The sequence below is a fragment of the Kogia breviceps genome, chromosome 3 (genome assembly GCF_026419965.1).
Source record: "Kogia breviceps isolate mKogBre1 chromosome 3, mKogBre1 haplotype 1, whole genome shotgun sequence".
Taxonomy (NCBI): domain Eukaryota; kingdom Metazoa; phylum Chordata; class Mammalia; order Artiodactyla; family Physeteridae; genus Kogia; species Kogia breviceps.
In genome coordinates, this window is record NC_081312.1 from 177610523 (window position 1) to 177633051 (window position 22529).

Consider the following 22529-nt stretch of genomic DNA (forward strand, 5'->3'; position numbering starts at 1 on the left):
GCCTGGATTCTTTTCCTCAGCTTTCTCAGATTCATTCATGTTGCTGAGTACGTCAGTAAGTCGTTCTTTCTAAATGTGAGTAGTATTCCATTACATGGACATACCATAATTTGTTTTCCATTCATCTCTTAATGGGTATTTGGGTTGTTTCAAATTTGGGGATATTATGAATAGAGCTGTTATGAACATTCACATACAAGTCTTTTTGTGGACACTGTTTTCATGTCCTTTGGGTAAATACCTAGGAGTGGGTCACACGATAAATGTATGCTTAACTCTCTGAAAACCGCCAACATGTTTTCTTAAGTGGCTGTGTCATTTTACATCCCTATCAGCAACATGTAAGAGGTCATTTGTGCCACATGTTCAACAACCCTTGGTATTTTTAATCTTGATTTTAGCCATTCCAATGGGAGCATAGCGGTAGCTCACTGTATTGATAGTTTTAATTTGCATTTTTTCCCTGATGATTGGTGCTAGTGAATATCTTTTCATGTGCTTATATGTAATTCATATATCTTCTTTTATGGAGCTCACTTCTGCCCATATTTAAAGTTAGGTTGTCTAATTATTATTGAGTTGGAAGACTTCTTTATAATATATTCTGGAAGCAAGTCCTTGATCAGATATATATTTTGCAAATATTTTCTCCCCATCTGTGGTTTAACTTTTCATTTTCTTAATGGTATTTTACAAAGAGCAGAAGTTTTTACTTTGGACGAAATCCAACTTATAATTATTTTTCCTTCTCCGGTTAGTGATTTTTGTGTCCTGTCTCAGAAATATTTGTTTACCCCTCAAAGCCATGTATATTTTGTTCTTGGCTAGAAGTTGTATTGTCTTAGCATTTACATTTATATCAGTGACCTATTTGGGGTTAACTTTTCCGTGTGATGTAAAGATGGCGGTTCATTTTTGTTCCAGCACCACTTGAACTCACCCCACTGAATTCAAATGATCATATAGATATGGGTCTCCAAACTCTCCATTCTTTCATTGTTCTATGTATCTATCATTACACCATTCTACTCTGTCTCGATTTTTGTAGCTTTGAGTCACTATTATAAAATAGTACTGTAAGTCCTCCAAACTTTGTTCTTTTTCATTATTGTTTCGGCTACTCTTTGTCTTTTGCATTTCCATATAAATTTTAGAAGCAGCTTGTCTATTTCTAACAACAAAAAAATTTTTAACTCTGCTAGAATTTTAAATGGGATTGAATTGGATTTACACAGTAATTTGTGGTGAAGTCCCATCTTAAGAATATTGAGTCTTCCAATCCATAAATACAGCATATCTCTCAATTTATTCAGGTTGTCTTTAAAATATTAAAATCATAATGCTATTATTTTCTATTTCATTTCCCAATTGTTTGTTGTTAGTATACAGAAATACACTGATTTTGTATATTAACCTTGTATTCTTGTCTGTAGTCTTCTAACCCACAACCTTGCAAAATTTACTTATTAGATCTAGGATGTTTTCTCGGTAGATTCCTTAAAATTTTCTGTGTGCACAATCATGTTGTCGGAAAATAAAGAGTTTTATTTCTTCCTTCTCTTTTTCTTTTTCTTTTTTTAGGTAATTTTATTTTTTAAAAAATTTATTTATTTTATTTATTTATTTTTGGCTGCACTGGGTCTTTGTTGCTGCACGCGGGTTTTCTCTAGTTGAGGCGGGTGGGGGCTACTCTTCATTGAGGTGTGTGGGCTTCTCATTGCGGTGGCTTCTTTTGTTGCGGAGCACGGGCTCTAGGCACGCGGGCTTCAGTAGTTGTGGCACGTGGGCTCAGTAGTTGTGGCTCACGGGCTCTAGAGCGCAGGCTCAGTGGTTGTGCTGCACGGGCTTAGTTGCTCCGCGGCATGTGGGATCTTCCCGGACCAGGGCTCGAACCCATGTCCCCTGCACTGGCAGGCAGACTCTCAGCCACTGTGCCACCAGGGAAGCCCTTCCTTCTCTTTTTCCTGCCTCCTTTTATTTCTTTTCCTGACTTACCACACTTGGTAGGGCCTCCAGCATGAGGCTGAATAGAGTGGTGAGAGCAGACATCCTTACCCTGTTCCTGCTCTTAGTAGTGAAGTGCTCAGTGTTTCATCAAGCATGAGAGCTGTAGGCTTCTTCGTAGGTCCCCTTGATCAAACTGAGTAAGTTTCCTTATATTCCCACTTTTCTGAGAGTCTTTATGATGAACGTTATAAAGTTTATCAAATGCTTTTTCTGCATCTATTGAGATGATCATACAAATTTTCCCCTTTATTCCATTAATATATTAAATGGTTAATATGTTGTTGATATGTTAAAATGATAAACTAATCTTTCATTCCTGGGGTAACTCCAACTTAATCATGATGTATTATCTTTTTCATATATTTCTAGATTTCATTTGTTGACATTCTGTTAAGGATTTTTACATCTACAACCATGAGGGTTATTATTGGTCTGAATTCCTGTTCTTATACTGGTTTTGCCTGGTTGTTACTAGGCTTATGCTGGCATCATAAAAAGAAGAGGGGAAGTGTTCCCTCCACCTCTATTTTCTGAGCTTGTATAGAACTGGTATGATTTCTTCCTTCAGCATGTGATAGAATATGTCAATGCAGCCATCTGGATCTGAAGTTTTCTTGGTGGGGAGGTTTTTAATTCTAAATTCAATTTCTTTAACACATATGGCAGTAGTGAGATTTTTTTTTTTACGTCTCTCCTTGTGGCAGTTTTGGTAATTTGTATCTTTCACGGTGTGATAGTGTGATTTATAATAAGCAATACATATTTGGTCTTCATCCCCATTTCTGGCACAGAGCCCCTAAAACCCTTGGAATTTCCTAAGTGATGAGAGCGACCTTGGTGTCTTTTGTTATGACGATGAGGTGACATCAGGAACACACCTGAGGACAGGAGCTGATTGCCAGGAGAACCAACCAACCAAGTGATGAGCAGGTCAGAGCACTGAATCCCATCCTGACCTGGAGGGGGGGAGGGGCTGGAGGCGGATCCCACCTCCGATGGCCAATGATTTAATCAATCATGCGGATGCAATGAAGCCTCCATAAAAACTCAAAAGGATGAGGTTCGAAAAGCTTCCAGGTTGGTGAACGCATGGGGATCTGGAAAGAGTGGAGCACCTGGAGAGGGCGTGGAAGCTCCACACCTTTTCCCCACACCCTGCCCTATGCGTCGCTCCTATCCGGCTGTTCCTGTGTTATACTCTTTATTACAAAACCCGTGATCTAGTTAAGTAATGTTTCTCTGAGTTCTGTGAACCACTCTAGCCAATTAGTTGAACCCAAGGAAGGGGTCGTTGGAACCTCCAATCTACAGTCAGTAGGTTAGAAGCTCAGGTGACAACCTAAACTTGCAACTGGACGCTGAAGTTGTGGGTGGTAGGGGGCGGCGGGGGGGGGGGGCGGCGGGGGGGGGGGGGCGGGGAGGGCAGTCTTGTGGGACTCAGCCCTTAACCTGTGGGATCTGACTCTATATTCGGGTAGCCAGCGTCAGAATTAAGTTGAACTGTAGGACACCCAGCTGGTTGGTATCGGAGAATCGCCTGGTGAGGAAACCCCCCCACCGCTGCCCCTACCTAACATACGCACACACAACTCTGAACTGGTATCAGAATCCTTACGCAGAATTTGCCCATTTCACCTAAGTTGTCAAACTTACTGGCATATAGTTATTCAGATATTCCCTTATTATCTTGTTAATGTCTGTAGGCTCTGAATGGTGCCCCCTCTTTTACTCCTGATATGGGCATTTTATGTTTTCCCTCTTCATTAATCCTACGGACTGATTTCTGATGTTCAAAATCCTTTTCATAGACTACCAAAAGATCCCTGTCTTGTCTGCTGTCAATTCAAAGCCAACTGGAAAAGACATACTTTTTTCCTGTCAAATATATGCTAAACACTTCACCGTAGTTTGGAGAAATCAAGCAGTATTCGCTTTCTAAGCCATGAGTTTTTGGGTATCCTTATGCTTCCTGAAAATATGTATATTTTAGGCTTTATATATCTGCCTTTTTCCTAGAGATCCCACTTGATCCAAAAACAATGTTTCAGTAACTTATCTGAAAGTGAGAGTTCGATAAAAAGATTATGGTGGTCAAATAAAAAGACAGCCAAGAATGGCAGCAGCAGCCAAGGATTAAACAGCGAAAAGTGATTCTTTTTCCAAGGTCCTCTTAAACTGAAGAGGATTTGCATTCGCCCTTGGTCTAGAGCAGATGCAGTTCCAGTAGCCATAAACTATGAAGCTCTCTCGATATCCTAAGGTAGGGGTTGTAGTGTGGCTCATACACCCCCAAGGGAGACATCAGTGGTACCTAGTTTCTCCCACTAAGTCTACAGTGTAACTGTTCCTACTAAGATGATTTTTAATCAATTGCCCATTTTGCTAAGGCATCATCATGCTTTTAGGTAGCAAAGACTAGTGAGAGTCAGAAATCAACACAGCTAAACAAACAAACAAACAACCCAATTTAAAAATGGGCAAAAGACGGGAACAGGCAATTCTACAAAGACTTCCGAATGGCCATTAGGTATGTGAAAAGGCGCTCAACCTCACTCATCAGCAGAAAAATGCAAACCCAAACCACAGAGAGATTGCCTCACCGTCTCAGAATGGCTACTGTTAATACAAAAGATAACAAGCAGTTAGTGAGGATGTGGAGAAAGGAAACCCCCTGTACACACTGTGGGTGGGAATGTAAACTGGTACAGCCATTATATGGAGGTTCCTCAAAAACTATCATATGATCCTGCTATCCCACTTCTGGGTGCTTATCCAAAGGAATTCAGATTAGGATCTTGAAGAGAACATTATTCAGCCTTAAAAAAAAGAAGAAAATCCTGCCATCTGCAACAACATGGATGGATCTTGAGGGCATTATGCTAAGTGAAATAAGCCAGATACAGAAAGACAGATACTGTATGATCTCACTTATATGTGGAATCTAAAATAGTCAAACTCATAGAAGCAGAGAGCACATTGCCAGGGGTTGGGAAGTGGGGGAAATGGAGAGGTGATGGTCAAAGGGTACAAAATTTCAGTTATGCAAGATAAATAAATTCTGGAAATTTACACTACAGCACAATGCCTGTAGCTAACAATATTGTATACTATAGGCAAAGTTTGCTAAGGGGGCAGATTATGTTAAGAAGGTTTTATATATGTTACAATAATAACAACAACAACAATAATAATAAAGAGGGTGGGAGGAAATTTGGGGAGGTAATGAATCTGTTTATGGCCTTGATGGTGGAGATAGTCTCATGGGTGTATACTTATCCACAAATTCACTGAGTTGTGTATGTTAAATATATACAGCTTTTTACATGTCCGTTGTACCCCAATAAAGAAATTTTTTAAAAAAGAAATGGGGCTTCCCTGGTGGCGCACTGGTTGAGAATCTGCCTGCCAATGCAGGGGACACGGGTTCATGACCTGGTCTGGGAGGATCCCACATGCCACAGAGCAACTAAGCCCGTGGGCCACAACTTCTGAGCCTGCGCGTCTGGAGCCTGTGCTCCGCAACGGGAGAGGCCACGACAGTGAGAGGCCCGCGCACCGTGATGAAGAGTGGCCCCCGCTCGCCGCAACTAGAGAAAGCCCTCGCACAGCAACGAAGACCCAACACAGCCAAAAATAAATTAATTAATGAATGAATTTTTAAAAAAATAGAAATGAAGGCATCTAAAATATTCAAACTCTGAAGTATCTTTGCATCTAAGAACTATTACAACAGCAGTGCCTTTCAAGCCACTACTCCTGGACCTCTGTTTTAACAGCTTTATTTCTAAGTCAATTAGAGAAGCTAGGATTTTCTATTCACTCTCAGCCACACTGTCTCTACTTAGAAAAAGAAAGCACAAGAGAAATCTGTTCACTGCTGCTATTCCTTCTAGATTCACACCCACTTTTTAAGGTCTCTTGGCAAACAGAGCTTAAGGCATGGGGTCCAAACTAAACATCACTTCCTAGAAGAAAATGTCACTTCCCCATACTTGCAACTGCCCTCAAGGACATCAGTTTTCTCAAAAGCTTCTCTTAATCCCTAGAATTCAAATCATCCCCTTTTGAGATACCTATCAACCTTGATGATGCTTTCTGCATCTGTTCACTGGTCTCACTCAACCTCTTCGTCAGTGACTTTGCTCCTTCTGCAACATCACTTTAAGAAACCCTGCTTCTCTTGCAGAATTGGCAGTTGCACACTGTAATTAGTTTACATTGTCTTTGCAGCACAGTATCCGATGCATCTCACAATCAGTGAGATTAAAAGACAAGATGGATTCAGTGAACAGATAGAGTAGCTGCTGCTGTTAAATGAAGAAGGGTGTGTAAAGAGAAATTATTTTGTTAATGATTAGTTTATTATTATTCATGTTAGAATGATTTTTGAAACCCTTCACAATGTATACTTAGGTAAAGATAGAATATATCTTTTTCTTTCACTGTAACTTTTCCAATTCTTGATAAGCATTGGTATGAACAAATGATTACAAGATGCAAAAGAAATCAGCCTAACAGTTATTTGCCTAAAGAAAATATGCCCTTCTAGAAATGACATGAAACAAATTACTTTTATAATAAATCTAAAAAGTAACAATAGCTTTGATATAACCAAAGTCAGAGTTCTATCACTTTAAAATATTTAACTTTTGATTAAAGTATAACATACATACAAAAAAGTGTAACACCTATTACTGTAGAATTTTTAAGTGCTCTTTCGACATAACATTTACTTTATTTGAAAAGAATATTATTTGGTATATTAATGACATGTAGAGGGACTTCCCTGGTGGCGCAGTGGTTAAGGATCCGCCTGCCAATGCAGGGGACATGGGTTCAAGCCCTGGTCCAGGAAGATCCCACATGCTGCGGAGCAACTAAGCCCGCACACCACAGCTACTGAAGCCCGCGTGCCACAACTACTGAACACCTCGAGCCTGTGCTCCACAATAAGAGAAGCCACCGCAATGAGAAGCCCACGCACAACAAAGAGTAGCCTCCGCTCGCCGCAATTAGAGAAAGCCTGAGCGCAACAACGAAGACCCAATGCAGCCAAAAATTAATTAATTAATTTTAAAAAAAGAAATACGTTTAATTACAATTAGAAGAAAATAATTTTAAGCTTGAAAATTTCACTGATTTACAGTCATTTAAATTTTTTCCCCATATTTTTGCTTTTTCTTTACATTGATTTCAATTTGGTCAGAATAATTCTGAAACCTGGCTACCATAAGAACCTAGACCTTGAATATCATTTTATTCTGTTGTTCTCAAATTCAGAAGCTCACCAGGGGACTTCTATAAAAGCTAAGGTTTGGGGGTCTCATCCCCGAGGATTCTGATTGGTTAACTTAACGGTGGGGACACAAATCTGTAGTTTGAAAGGCTGTCCAAGTGATTCTTAATGATCGTCCAGATTTGCCTGATTTAAATTCCTACCAGGGCTTCCCTGGTGGCACAGTGGTTAAGAATCCGCCTGCCAAGTGTTCGAGCCCTGGTCCGGGAAGATCCCACATGCCGCAGAGCAACTAAGCCCGTGCGCCACAACTACTGAGCCTGCGCTCTAGAGCCTGCGAGCCACAACTACTGAGCCCACGCACCTAGAGCCCGTGCTCTGCAACAAGAGAGCCCACCGCAATGAGAAGCCCGCGCACCGCAACAAAGAGTAGCCCCTTCTCGCCGCAACTAGAGAAAGCCTGCATGCAGCAACGAAGACCCAATGCAGCCAAAAATACATTAATTTTAAAAATAAAATAAAATAAAAAATTCCTACCAAAGCAGGAATCCTATCTGGAGTCCCCTAACTGAAGGTCATCCCACCTGTGAAAAGAACACATTCTACTCCGATTAACTTCTAATTTAACAAAAAATTTTCTTCTGAATTCTGGAAATTGGCCCATCTGTCTATCTGCTGATCCTAGCTCTGCCTTTTACAGCCACACAAAATAAATCTAATCTCTCTTCCATATTACAATCCCTGAAGATATCTTTGCATAGTGCTTTTTAAGAGTTTCTTTTCCTCCATTTATAAAATTGACATATATATGTCTCCCTTATGAACAGAGAAGGGTATCTATAATATAGTAATATTGTAATAAAACAAATATAGTAATTTGTTTCATTAAATGAAAAATAAGTAAACTGAAATGTTTTTAGTTTCCTAAAGGCATTATAATAAAGATCTGATTTAAACCTTCACTAGGTATGTAAGGTTTCCAGAAGCCAATATGTAGAACCCAAAGGAGAAAGTAGGTCTCACTGATCTAGCTAACACAAATTCTCTTAAATACAGACTCTGGGTTTATTAGGAAAATACTGGGGATTAAAGATATCTTAAGGTTAAGGGAAAAAAAAAAAAAAAAGATGCCTGTTACTCCCCAAGACCACAGTAGCTAAGACATATCCAGAAGAAATGGAATCCTAAATCCAGCTTTCTAGCTTCTGATATTTAAGGATATTCTCCATTCTAAGGAGGGAGAAAAATCAAAAGGTTCTCAAGAAAATAAGTCCCGTCAATATCTATTAAAGATGAATGCAGTGAACCAGAGTTCAAGTCGAGAGGCTACGTCTTCATTAGGTTATAAGAAGGAAAAAGAACTTGTGGGATTATAAACAGACTACTGCTCATAACTATGCCAGGTGTCTATTCAGAACAGAGATAAGCAACAAGGGGAACAGGCGATAAGTAACTAAGTCTGAATCAAGAACACACCCGGTATCCAATAGAAGGAAGGCTCAACAGGAGCTGATCTAAGGAAAAATAAATAAATTCTTTAACTCGCCATTTGTTGATAATAACAGTTTTTCTGGTCTGCCTAAAAACCTTCCCTAAAATAGATGAATATTTCAGAAATAGCAAATTTGGGTTTTAAATCTATTCTCTTATTCACAAATCTACATGGTGGGATTTTTTCCATATTAATAAATAACTAGAAAATAGAGGACTATTCCATCACACTAAGTTTCTTAAACCTACAGTACAGTATATCCATTTGTCTTCAGATTATCTTTGAGGTACAAAAGGCCATCTTCCAGATTTCGTTGTGAAATAAACTATCTGCACAATACTCAGTTTTTTAAAAAATACTACAACTTAAACTAAAAAACTATTTTGGTAGAAGCAATCCAAAACTGAGCTTTTGAGTGAAGACATCTTCCTACTTCAAACCAACAGAACATATTGACGGCTCGTAATATTTTTAACATACTTAATTCCTTATGGTCAATTAAAATTAAATAAATACTAGGACAACCTAAGTCCAATAACCTTTCATTTTACTAATCTAATCACATCAACCAGAAAGAAAAACAAGTGCCCACCATATGGTCTTTTTGTAATAGAAAATAGCTGCATTCGATAACAGCATCTGTGCATCTACATCCAGCACTGCCCATACTTAAATCATCATGTTGTTAAATATAATGAGATGACGGGTCCCTTAGCAGAGCAAAGAACAAAAGAAACTGAGTATCACGTTTGTACCAGATTATGTGATCTGGTAATAACTAAAGAAATGAGGAAGGGATTAGAGATTCTGTAAGCAAGGCACAAGGACTTCATAAAATGTTTCACTTGGAAGAAATGAATGCTACAAAACACTAACAATTGTGTGGAGAACTCTTCTTAGACCTGGGCACTCATTTTGTTGACGGCTCTTATCTTGAGACGGGTTCCACTCAATACCTCCAAATCCAGAGCTCTGCCGCTGTTCTTCTTAATTCCAACAGGCTATACTTTTAACCCTCATTGGCTGTGTAAAGCTTTTGACATACAATGGTATTCTGCCATTTAGATTCAAGTGTATGAAGGAACACACGTTTCAAATTCAATAACAGTGTTATGTTATACTGCACTGTCACTAGCCTGCAATGACTCCTCCACTGAAGAAAACATGTTTTTTAAAAGATGTTTAAGTACTGTTTTGAGTAACGTGTATCCTTTTCAAAGAGTGTCTAAGTATTATTTTAAGCAGCGGACGTACGTAGGTTCGCTAGAAACCTGATTTTCACAAGACTGGTAACATATTACCTATTTTTTAAACCTGTAAATGCTGTCTTTTTATTGTAACTTTGGAATTAAACAAAAAAAGAGAAAATACAAAAATAATATAATTGTGGTATTCTCCCCATCCAGAACTGTCACTGGTAACATTCTGCCATAGTCGATGTTGTGATCATTTTTTAACTTACAGTGAAATATTCATGACATTGAAAAAATTAAAAACGTTAAGGAAGATCCCTATACTGGCCAATTGTTTTAAGAAAGAAAACATCAGACATACAGTTGGCCCACTGTATCTAAAGGTACTGCACCTGTGCATTCAACCAATGAAGGATCAAAAATATTTGGAAAAAATTTTTCCAGAAAGTTCCAAAGGGCAAAACTTGAATTGGCTGCACACTGGCAACTATTCACATACCACTTACATTGGTAATCAAGAGATGATTTAAAGTGTAAGGGAGGATGTGTAAGGGTATATGCAAATACTACCCCATTTTATATAAGGGACTTGAGCATCTGAGGATTCTGGCATCCATGGGGTGGGAGTTCCTGGAACCAATGCCCTGTGGATCCTGACGGATGACCCTATTACCTTTCCACAGTTTCGCCACCAGTTTGATTCCCCTCCCCTAGTCTGTTCATTACCATTATCTCACCTTAGCACAAAGTATTTCATACGTTTGTACTACACACTGCCTTGGTTACTGTTAACTTGGTTACCAGCTTCCCAAAAGGTAAGAAAGATGCAAAGAAAAATGTGAACAGCCATCCCAATGGAAATGGAGGTCTAAAGAAGAACCTACAATTCACACTACACATCGTTATATAATCTAAATTACCTAGATGCAAACTCAAGAACATTTTGGAAATTTTTCTTAGGTCTTCATTCATTCGTTCGAAAAAAATATCTGAGGGCCTACCACGTGCTAGACTCCCTTCCAGACACAAGAAGTACCAGGTGAACAAAACAAACTGTACTCTTAACACTTACGTACATCACCTGTCCAAATCCATAAGCAAAATCAAATGGAGGAACACGTCAGATGGAGAGTAAGTGACAGGGAAAAACAATGAAGTGAGGATGGAGGGCAGGTGGTGTCACGGGGAGCAGGGGAAGGAAGACCCTCCCAGAAGGTGACTTCTAAGCAAATCTGGAAGAGGCAAGGAAGCGGGCCCTGCAGACCCCTGCACCTTGGGGTGTCCCAAGGAGACGGTGCACAGCGGGAGGGCTCTGGGGCATGCTGGGCTCGTGAGTCCGCAGAAGGGGGGAGCGCCCGGGAGGTGAGCTCAGGGAGGAGACGGGAGGCCGTCCAGGGGTCTGCAGGCACTCCGAGAACTTTGGCCTTTCATGCTGAAGGAGATGAGAAGCCAGCGGAGGGGCCGAAGCCAAGGAGTGCCAGGACCCGACTTCTGAAGGTCCACCGGGATGACTTTGAGGACAGACTGCAGGCTGGCAAGGGCTAAGCTGAGAGGCGCTGGCCAGATTTGCAGGTGATGCACGAGAGAGAAAAAGAGGGATCAAAGAGCACTCCCAGGGCTCCGCCTGGGAGGGGGGATTGCTATTGCTTAAGATGAGGGCGACTGTGGAAGGAGCAAACGGGGAAGCTGGGCGGGCGGGGGCAGGGGCTGTAGAGAAGGAGGGATTTGATCTGGGATGTGGCTTCTCCACACGAGAGCAGAGGTTCTGAGCGGGCAGGTCAGCTAGATGTGGGCATCTGAATTCAAGGGCGAGGTCAGGGTGGAGAGACATACACACACACAAATACATGTGTACATATGCATATATATGAATGATCAGTTTACACCTGATATTTAAAACCATGAAACTGAGTCTGGAGAGAAGAAAAGAGGGTCAAAGGAGCCCTGAGGTACAGGAAGACTTAGTAGGTCAAGAGGCTGAGGAAACTTCCAAGGCTGAGAAGGAGGGGACAGTGAGGCAGGAGGACCATCAAGACGGTACAGTGTGCTGGGATCTAAATGAATGGTTAATAGAAAACTAAAGCCTCTCCCACTATGTTCATTGGCTCTTTTGACATGTATTTATTGAGCACCTACTATGCACCACTCACTGTAGAGACAAACATGGTCCCTGTTTTCACGGGACTTGCAATCCAGGGGAATATAGCTAAATAAACTAGTAAGTGCTCTTCCTGATGAAGTACAGGCAGGGTGTCTGAGGATAAGGCAGCAGGGCCAATTAATCCAGTCTTGGAAGGTCAGGGAAAGCCTTCCTGAGTGATGCTAAAGAAAAGACCAGAATGATAGTAAAAATCAGCCAGAGAGGGGTGGAAGTGGAGGAGGGGAGAATGGAAGGAATGCTGGGAGAAAACAGGATTTATAAGGACCTGAAGTAAAGAGAGAGACATTGTGACGCCCTTGGGAGGGGGGGAGTTTGGTACTGACAGTACAGGAAGTACAGAGAGAGGTCACAGATGTGACAGGAGAAGGGCGCGCCAGAAGTCCTCTCGGACTTCTCTCAGGAGTTTGAGCCTTATTCCAAAGGCAACGGGAAGCCAGAAAACTGTTTTAGGCCAGGGAATGCAATGATCAGCTTTCTATTTCAGGAGGAGCGCTCTGGTTACGGCAGATTGGAGAGCTGGAAGGGGGCAAGGCTGGGAGCCTGGGACGCTAGTGAAGAAGCCTGGTCCATGGCTCACCACTGAGATGCAGCTAATCTGAACTCGGGGAGGGGCAGAGTGGGATTCAGAATGGAGCACTTTGACAGGAGGAAGAAGGGGAGAGAGGAGTCAAGGGCTGTAGCCTGGTTTTTGACTTGGACAGATAGGTACCTCGCTTTGCTGCTCACTAAAAGAAGGAAGTCAGGGAGAGGGCAGGTTGGTGGTCAGGGTAGAGAATCTGTTGAGTTTGAAGAGCCTGTAGACTATCCCCCCACCCCCCACCCCCCAAAAAAAAAAACCTGTATGGTAAATAGGCAATTGGCTATCTAGGTCTAGAGAGCAGCCATAAAATCTGAGATACAGTTGTAAATTAGGAATCACGGGCATGTAGATTACAGCTCTGCGAGGGTGTAAAATGAAACCCAGGGAGTGAGAAAAGAGTAGAGGAATGGAAAGGACTGGCTCCTGTAAAAACCAACAAGAGACAGCAGAGGAATAAGAAGCCTAAAGAGAGAGAGAGAGAGAGAGACAGATGGAGGGAGAGAGAGCCTGAGAAAGAACAAGGAAGTCTGGGATAAAAGCAAAGTGTACAGTATTCCAGAAAGAAGAGCAAAAGTATGAATTTTTACGTGAATGAATTTGCGCACAGAAAATGCCTTAGTTTATTATTTACACTGTTCCAAAATCAACTAACAAATATTTTTCATCAGCTTATACTACATTTTAGTCACAGGATCATTTTAGCCTCGGTGAAGAAGCAAAACATAAAATGAACTAAGTTAATTAGCATGAGTAAATAGGTTTGTTCTAACAGTAGACAGTGAAAGCGCTAAACTCGTGTACAATCCTGTGGACTAGAGATTAAAAATGAAATAAATGTTAGAAGTGGGAAAAATAATGTGGCCTAGAAAGCTTTGAAGAAAGAGAGAGAGAGAGAGAGAGAGAGAGAAAGAGCAAGCAAGTCGAACCATAAAGAAGAAACACTATATGATGTGAAAAGGGGTAAAAATACCACAGAGGATTCAGTCTATACAAAGTGATTTTGTGAGCAAAGTTATGCAAGGCTAGGTGTCACAGATCAGCCCGTACACATGCGGGCACAACACACACACACACGCCCCCCCCAAAAAAAAACAGTTATCTGGCTCAGTGAGTGAAACCAATTTTCAAAAATACATATCTAGATGTGAAAAGTATATCATCTTGTGTGAACACAGCTATGCTATCCTTACTGTATAATGTCAAGATATATTTTACTAAAGTGTCACAATTCTTTATTTGAAGAGGATTGTTTGTTATTTGTTTGTTTTTGACCCTTCCAATATAGTCTTGGAAGCTGGTGCCTACATTTATTCATATAGCAACACAATTAGATTCTAACACTTAATATAAACAAGAAATTTCTGATTGTTTTTCAACAAAACAATAGACCTTATTCACAGCAGGTGGAATTAGCCAATTAGATAAGGCATAAAACAGGGACTCCTTTAATTCACTACATTGATTTCTTCTGTGCTACAAAGTTAGTTTGGGCTAATACCATTAATATTGATATGTACTATCGTTTCTTGGGTAGGGAAAAGCACACACAAATTTATTATTCCAATACACATTTGGGAACACAGCAATCGGTTTTGTGTTTGTTAGTTTTTTAGCTGTTGGTTTTTAAAATTTTAAAAAGAATATCAGTGCTACTCTAGAATGTAAATCTCCTAATAAAATTAAGCACAAAAATTAAGTGCATTATTCAAAGACTTAAATATCTGTCAACCCAAAATTGATACCCGAAGTATTCCAGTGGCAACTCTTTTTATTACTAATAAATATTCACAAGATTTAATGTGCCTCAGAAGCATCAATAGGAGACAACTAAACAGAGCCAGTAAATACAAGCTCCCCTCACTCCTCACCCTGAGATTTTAAAATGTTTTCTGACAGCATATGCAGCCCCTTTATTTCTATTTCCACATCGAATGTAAGCAAACTATCCGCCTAGTCTTTAAAAAGCCAAGCAACACCACAGTTTATTACCAAACTCAACTACTGTATATAGTCTCTAAATGAGCAAAATACAGACAATACAGTGTTTCCTTGGCTCCCAAACTAGAAATACTACGGCTATGCCAGCAGTAAGGTCCAAATGAAAGCAAATTTCACAGCCCTTAAATAAGATACATAATTGTCATTGTTAATAAAAGCCAAGTTTGCAACTGGAAACACTGCCTTGTAGCCAAGGCCAAGATGTGTCTATTATAAAGTCTTGGTTTCCGGGATATCCCTTAAATGACAACCCCCCCCCCAAAAAAAAGTCAAATAACATTAGTTCTTGCAAACACAATGCAAATAGCATGCTAATTAAGGTATTCACAAGTCAATGACAAATAAGGCTTTAAGACCACAGTACCTATCATTATGGAACTACAATACACATTAAGCAATCACTAAGTTGTAGGTAGGCCTTCCAAAAGGAGTTATTATGGTTCACCATGATCAGAGAATTGTGGTGTTATACTTAATCACGTTTTTAGCTGCAAGCAGGTGTTTATAAGTGTCAAAAAGTAAAACACTGTTTCTAACTGTAAACCTATAGTTCTAATAAACTGTACAGTAATGGCACACTGTACCTACCTCACTGATTTCTGCATAAACTTTCTAATGCAGTATGAAGTCAGCTGCATGAAGCAAGTTCCTCTGCCTGCTTTATGAACAAAAACTTAACTTCTGACTCATTTTTATTAAGATGCCAAAAATCACACACTGAGAACTAGACCCTGTTTCAATGACCATGAAGTTAAAATGTAACACAAGCACAAAATAAACAATGAGAGTGACGGCTCATTGGGGGATGAAAGTAATCTTCAACCTTTCCTTAAAAATGTAGGCAGCTCAGAAGCAAGATCTGAAGGGAAACAGTATTCAGTATATTTAGCAAGCAAATTACAGAAACCGTGAATAACAAAGTCAACACCAAGGAGCCAGTATAGAATTAACCTCCAGATATAAGGAGGAAAAAAGATAGGCGAGGCAACAGGGCATAGGGGTGCCACAGATCAATGGATTTTCTATTTCTCTCCTGCTTGCTCAAACAATTTCAGAAAGCCTGGTGTAAAATCTTCTGGGCCCTTCCAAAGATGCTGGTCTGAAGGCAGAGTCACCCACCTGACAACTCAGGCTGACACTCACAGGACTTTTGAGCAGTGAAAGGAAGGGAATAAACAAAAGAACAGGAAAGGCAAGACATTTTTAAGGGAGTTGGAATTACAGCTCCATTAAGCAGTCTTCCAAGGCTGTGCCTAAACTAAACTGTCCACGGGAAAAGACTTGTTTCTCTTCCCAAAGCAGAGCTCCACAGCAACAGCACCAGCGTCGGAGAGAGACGGTGGTCCAGGAGCAACAAGCGTTCCAGACAGATGCCCTCTCTCCACCTCTGGAGCAAACCCTGGACACACACGCGAAAGGTACAAAGCACCCCCCAACCAAACCAGCTCCAAAAATGCTGGAGAATGGGAACTGTAGGAAAACAGAAGTTTGTAGTATTCCCGGCCACCTAAAAAGGGAGAATTCCGTGCCCTGAGAGGACCAAGATGGGAACAGTTCAAAGTAAGTAAGGAAAACGTCCTTTGCAGAAGAATCACTGGAAGTTCCTCGAAACAAAAATGGGCAAGGCTTCACCTCCCTACCGGTCAAGCTGGGGCACTCCCACCATCCAGTCCAAAGCCCCAAAAACCTCTTCTCAGGCCCGGTGGCAACTGACCCCCCACTGGCAGGATACCTCACAGACACAGGTCACTGCGGGCTACACGGGGATGCTGCCTCCGCGCTTACCTCACAGGCGGGGGGCCCGCGGGCCTTGAGCTTGTTGTCACCATCTCCCTCCGGCAGACCAGTCCGACGTGTGGCCATCATTTCATTTCAAATTACAAAGAAGGGACCAACCCATGGGAGTCCACATTGGGGGGGAAATGCCACCAGACGCCCAAAGGGTAAGAATTCCACACCAGGCTCCTAGAAGGTGCAGTGCCGGTGAGATAATTAAAGCGCCAGGGAATGAAGGTTTTGATGAAGCGCCTTCGAAATGCCCTGATGATGATTTCTTCGGACTTCAACTGACTTCACCGTCTTCGTCCATTTCTCCAGACATAAAAAACAAAGAAGAGAGGTCTCCTCGGCGGCTAGATAGCGGTCCCCTTCTTCCTAGCGCTCCTCCCAAGTCCAAGAGCAAGGCGAGCGCGTCGTGAAGGCTCTCCCAAAGAGATCTTTCCTAGAAGAGGGAAAAGTTAAAGGGCATGAACTTTCTCCATACACTGACCTTAGCCTTGTTCACATGCCTACCCCAAGCTCGCCTTTCCAACACATGGAAAGATAATTCGGTCCATCTGATGAAGTATGAAAGATGAAAGAATCTTCCCATTCAAAAAGAGAAAGAAAAAGCGGGGGGGAATCCTATAAATCGGGGGAGGGGGGAGCGAAACATCAGAACTGCACGGTGGTTGCCTCAAACATGCCCGGCCGTTATGCAGCCGTCAAGAAAAACCGTTCCCTTTTCAAGTGCATTTTAATTAATGTATTTTCTGGGCAGAGGAGAGGGAGTCTATGTTCTTCTGCATCGCCCGGATAAGCAGACTTAAGGGAAGTTTGCTCCCCGCGGGACTAAAATGGGATAATCCTTTTTCAAAAGCCCTCCTTGCTCCCCGCCATCTCCCCAGCTCCCCAAAATAAAAACAAAAAGCCCTGCTCGGACGCGACCGGCGGCTCGGCCGGCGTCTCCAGGCGGCCTGGGGCACCCGGGGCGCCCGCCCTCCGCCCTGGCCCGCCGGTGTCCCCGAGGAGGCGGCTGTTTTCCTTGGCCCGCGGCGGGGCTGGGCGGCGACGGCGCGGGGCCGGGCGGGGAGGTGCGCGCGGCGGCAGGAGAGACTCCCTCTCCGGGGCATTATTCCGGAGCTACAAAAATGAAGCCGCAGCCAAGGCCACTTTTATTTAGTTGCCGCGCCCCAAACTACGCCTCGACACGGTCTTCCCCGTTCCCCGTGGCCACCTAGGGAAAAAAAAAAAATAGGAAAAAGAAAACCACCACCCACCGACCACTATTTCCTCCGCCCCTTCCAGAGGCGGGTCGGGGATCTCGATCGCCCGGGAAGGGCGGCCCAAATATGTACTTTCCAAAACGAACGGGGACACCCGGGGGAAAGGCCCAAAGCGAGGGGGCTCACCCTGCGCGCCCCGCCTGGCCCGGCTTCCGAGGCGCGGCGGCGAGCGGCGGCGGGGACGCGGGCCGGGCGCCGGGCCCAGCCGGTACGCGCTAGGCCGCAGGCTCGGTTAATATTCATGAGCGGACGGGAGCCGCCCCTCCTCCACGGCCGGCCGGCGGGACCCCGGCGCCCGCCGCCGGCCTTTGTGCCCTTCCCTCCTCCCGCCGGCCTTCCCTCGCTCCGCACACGCGGGCGCGGCCCCTCCGCCCCCGCCAGGCGCCCGCCGCCGCTCCCTCCGGCCCCGCGCCAGCGCCGGGGCGGGCTGGCCCGGGGTGGCGGGAAGGGAGGGAGCCAGCGGCGAGCCCGGCTCTCCCTCTCCACCCGCCCGCCGGCCCTGCGCCCCGTCGGCCGAGGCGGAAAATAAAGCAGACACGCACCGGAGAAAGCGCGGCGAGTAGATCCGCACCGAGCCGGCCGGCCCCCGGACGGCGCGCCCCTCACGCCCGGCGCGCACCGCACCAAGCGGGAGGACGAGCCGGCGCCGTACTTCGCCGCCGCTGCGCTCCGAGGCCGCCGCCGCCCCCGGCCGGCCGCTCCCAGGCACCGCCGCGACCTGCCCCGGCCGGCCCCGGGCTCTCGGCCGCCGCGGGAGGGCGTGGGGCGGGGCGGCGGCCGCCGGACTCTCCCCTCGCCTCGCCGGGCCGGGCCGGGGCCGCGCTCGGGCGCCCGCGACCGCCAAGTGACAGAAGAGCCTCGTTCCGCTGCCGCGCCGAGCTGTTTCCCGGGGGCGGATTTCTCGCTTCTTCCTCCCTGGATCCACCTCCTCCCACTCCACCTCCTTCCCCTCCCCTCCCCAGGGGAGGCTCTGGGGCTGAATGTTTTCTGTCTTGAATAATATGGTCCCGGGAACCGACGCTGGAGAAGGGGGATTAGCCTGGGGCGGGGGCGGGGACGGGGGGTGCTCGCCAACCCCCCCAATGTGTGTCGGGACCTACAAGCCCTCACCACCACCCCCAACACCTCCCCAAAAACCAGACACACAAAACCCTCCCCGCCTTCTCCAGTCTCCCGAGCGCAGAGCGGGAGCGGCCAGGAACCCGGGCTTCCACTGGGGAAGGGACTAGGTACTCGGCGTCAGGGCCGGGGAGGAGGTCGATCATACGGCTAGACTCGCAGAATTGGGTCCCAGACTGCAGGGGACACGCCCGGGTGAGTTTCTGACCCTTTCTGCAGCGGGAGGGGTGCGATGTGGGACTTCAAGGTAAGGGAGTGTCCTCTCACGCCCGACAGTAAGACCGCTTCTCATTTGAGGTGGGGGGGGTTGGGGAGAGGTCGCAGCCAAGCGTTGTTCATTCAGTTCTTTGCCCTTTTTACATCTTCAGGGCTGCTGAACAATTCGGCGCGGCTAGCGGAACTGAGGAAAGGTGGCGGCTCCACACAGCAGGTCGCAGCAGCGCGGGGTCCCGGGCACAACCGCCGCCCCTCCCCGCCCGATTCCGGGGCTTCTCCCCAGACCCCCGGCGGCTCGCTCCGCCCCGCCGCGCCTCACAACATCTCCCGCTGCAAATGGCCCAATCGGAAGACGCGGCGAGAGAACGCCAGCCAATCAGGGGCTGCTGACTCAGGCGTCCCTCCACCCTTTGCCCGCCCCCAATAGGAAAGCCACCGCCCCTCGGGCTCCCCTTCCCACCCCGCCCCCCTCCGGGGAGGTGTCTCACAGCTCCTGTCCTCGCCGGGCTGGAGTGGAGGACCCCGCCGCGGTGGCGGGGTTTGTCACCTAGTCACCCTCATCCTCACTTCCTCCCAGACACACCCCTCCTCCCTTTCCCAGTCCTCCTGCTGGTGCTGTTGAGGGTCATTTTTATCTTCGTGCCGGCGGGGGACTGCCAGCTATTGTGTCTGATCAGCTGCCACCGCCCTCCTAAGGGGAAAAATAAAAGAACAAACCCGAGAAGCTTTGGGGTCTGCGTACCTTTTCCTTCCTTTCTTACCGCACTCTCCCCAGAAGATTCAGAGACACCTCCCGGCTCCACCCACCCCGCCCTCCACACCCAGCTCTCCGTCTGCTGCCTCGGGTCCTGTTTTTCTGTTGTTGAGAAAAAAAACCAAAAACCACTCCCTGGAGGCTGAATACCTGTGCTGTAGTTTTTAGATCTGCCTAAGAGTGGAAGGTGCCGAACATTTAGAATATACAACTAAATCCTCCGCCTCGATTATGGGAACGACTCTGACTAGATCATTTTTATGTGGCCACGAAATTTGCATGTTCTTGACAGCCCCTGACAAAACTAGTCAGCCAATAACAAAGGAAAAAAAAAAAAGAATAAAACAGAAGGAATTCCTGCCAGTCAGTCGGTAATTTACTGAATAGCCCACTGGGCTATCCAGTTCTGGATGCGATAGGGTAAATGAACTAGAAGTGAATAGAAATGCAGGGTTCAAGTAGTGTACCTCTAGTGGGCTTATAGAATATGTCCAGAAAGGAAAAACAATTTTAAGCACAAAACAGCTCCTTACAAATGCAAATGCACGTGCATGGCATAAACGGAGTACCTCACAGCTGAGGACGTCTAGGGTTAAGGTTTTTGTCATGGAAATTTTTATAAATGTTGATTTTGAAAAAGGCTTTCAGTTTGGTAAAGGAGACTAAATGTTGGCCATGGAAGGAGGTAAAACACATTTTAGGAATTGTGGGAAACTAATGTAACCTAGAAAGACATTCCTGTACGAGGTTAGCAGGAGGATCAGGCTTACAGTCTAGCTTCAACATTTGCCGTGTGACCTAGGGTAAATGTTTACTTCTGTATATGAGTACTAGAACTATCAAGTAATAGTAGTGACCACAGCCTATAACAGCACTGCCTGCCTGCTGAGTATTCCAGAGCTTTACACACAATGTAATGAGACAGGTACACTGCACAGCCAGGATTCAAGCCCAGGGGGTAGGGTCCAGAGTCCATGCTTCTCTCCACAACACTATCCTACCTCTAACACAGTTTTTAATAATAACAACAACAAAAGCTAACATTTACTTAGCTTATCCTCTACTGATCATTGTGCTTTGTGGGTGACTGATTTAATCCTACCTCTGGGATCAGTAGGATCATGGGGTTCGAAAACTTAGGACTGTTTTTAAGAACCATTATAACTTGCTACCATATGTATCTTATGTGCATTAGGCTATCTGTATGCAGAAGAGCAAAAGCACATAACTAAGATTTGGGAAACCTGAGTCTTAGTCCTCTCCTGGGACCTCCAAGTATGACAGAACCTTCCCTCTCTTGCTGGGATGTTGAGAGCATCAAATAAGACAATAGACGTAAATATTATTCCGATTAAAGTATTATTATGAAGGAGGGGTTTGTCCTGTTTTTCCAACAGGAGCCCTATGCTTTTATGACATTTCATTGGTATTTATTAGGAACATATTAACCCAGTATAAATAATGAGGTCTATTCCTTTCTAAGGCATGAGCAGTAACAATATACTTTAATAGCTGCTTGAGCTCTCATTTAGATGCATTCTGAGTAGACCCAAGTGGATGCCCTCTAGGCATCTGGGAAGTGGCAGCCACCCCTCCTCATTCTCCGTTCCAAAGGCTGACTGTATAATTGGTGGAGGATGCAAATCAAACCCTTGGCGTTGTCTTCAGCTGCCCGTCTTGGGTGTTTCACTCATTAACACCTCCACCAGAGGGAGGGCAGGAGAAAGGAAAACCAGCCAAACCTAACTGCTGTGGCTACTTGTTAACCATTCCAGTGAGAGATCTGGTGAAACAGTGTTTGGGGATCACTGTAAATGAAGAGATATGGAATTAACCGTGGGTTTCGCAGTCTGTATCTTGCTAGTATTCTTTATCCCAAATACCGTGGATAAGCAAACGCTCACAGTTATTCTAGCTTTGTTTACTTTGAAAGGCTGATATTTTCCTGTTTTGAGCATAGCTAATAAATGTATGGATTTCTTAGAATCTAACTTCTGAGAGTTTGCCTTGAAACAGTCTCAGAAATTACTACAGCTATATTAGTAACAACTATAAGACAACCGTGCACACTATGATTCTTGCAATGTAGGCGAGACATTCGTAAAGATGGGAACTATAACCTTAAAATGTTCAGTTTTGACTTTGTTCATGACACAGTAATATTGTTTTGGTGAACCATTATCAAGGAAATATGTCAAAGCCAGAAATAGAACCAAAATGCCCTAGCCCCTGGTCTAATGTCATTCTGTAATAATCTATGGATGATTTCTACTCTCAATATAGAAGTTGGCAATTCTAAGAGGCACAAGTGTTTGCCAGCGAATTCCACAGATGAAATGTGTAATTTGGGACGGAGCGTTTGCCAAACTGTATGTCTGAGGCAGTTAAGACCAATGGCCCTCAGAGGAGTAAGGCTTTTCTTGGTTTTAGGACTATACTGTAGATTTCATTTCTGATTCATACAATAGTGAAAAGACCCATTATCTACTAATATTTATTTATGTATCTATTTATTTATTTTTGACTAGGGTCTTCGTTTCTGCGCGAGGGCTTTCTCTAGTTGCGGCAAGCGGGGGCCACTCTTCATCGCAGTGCACGGGCCTCTCACTATCGCGGCCTCTCTTGTTGCGGAGCACAGGCTCCGGACGCGCAGGCCCAGTAGTTGTGGCTCACGGGTCTAGTTGCTCCGCAGCACGTGGGATCTTCCCAGACCAGGGCTCGAAACCGTG

At 44.5% G+C, this 22529-nt stretch overlaps 1 protein-coding gene and 1 long non-coding RNA gene across 8 annotated transcripts in view; one reads left to right on the plus strand and one right to left on the minus strand.

The window, feature by feature from the left end:
* Positions 1–18382, minus strand: part of ARHGAP21 (Rho GTPase activating protein 21) — a 134445-nt gene extending 116063 nt beyond the window's left edge. For 4 of the 7 annotated variants that reach the window (XM_059058134.2, XM_059058133.2, XM_059058132.2 and 1 more), the window contains exons 1-2: positions 18254–18382; positions 16453–16888 (exon numbers count right to left, since the gene is read on the minus strand). In XM_059058134.2, coding sequence (XP_058914117.1) covers positions 16453–16533 — 81 coding nt within the window. In that variant the 5' untranslated portion in view covers positions 16534–16888; positions 18254–18382. Of the gene's footprint in view, positions 1–16452; positions 16889–17705; positions 17731–17837; positions 17898–18253 lie in introns of those variants that run through there. The other 3 variants (XM_067030394.1, XM_067030392.1, XM_067030393.1) reach the window with 2 other exon arrangements.
* A 105-nt stretch (positions 18383–18487) lies between these two features.
* Positions 18488–19770, plus strand: LOC136793866 (uncharacterized). Its single transcript, XR_010839894.1, has 2 exons — positions 18488–19025; positions 19199–19770. It is a non-coding gene; the product is annotated as an uncharacterized lncRNA (long non-coding RNA).
* The last annotated feature ends 2759 nt before the right edge of the window (positions 19771–22529 follow it).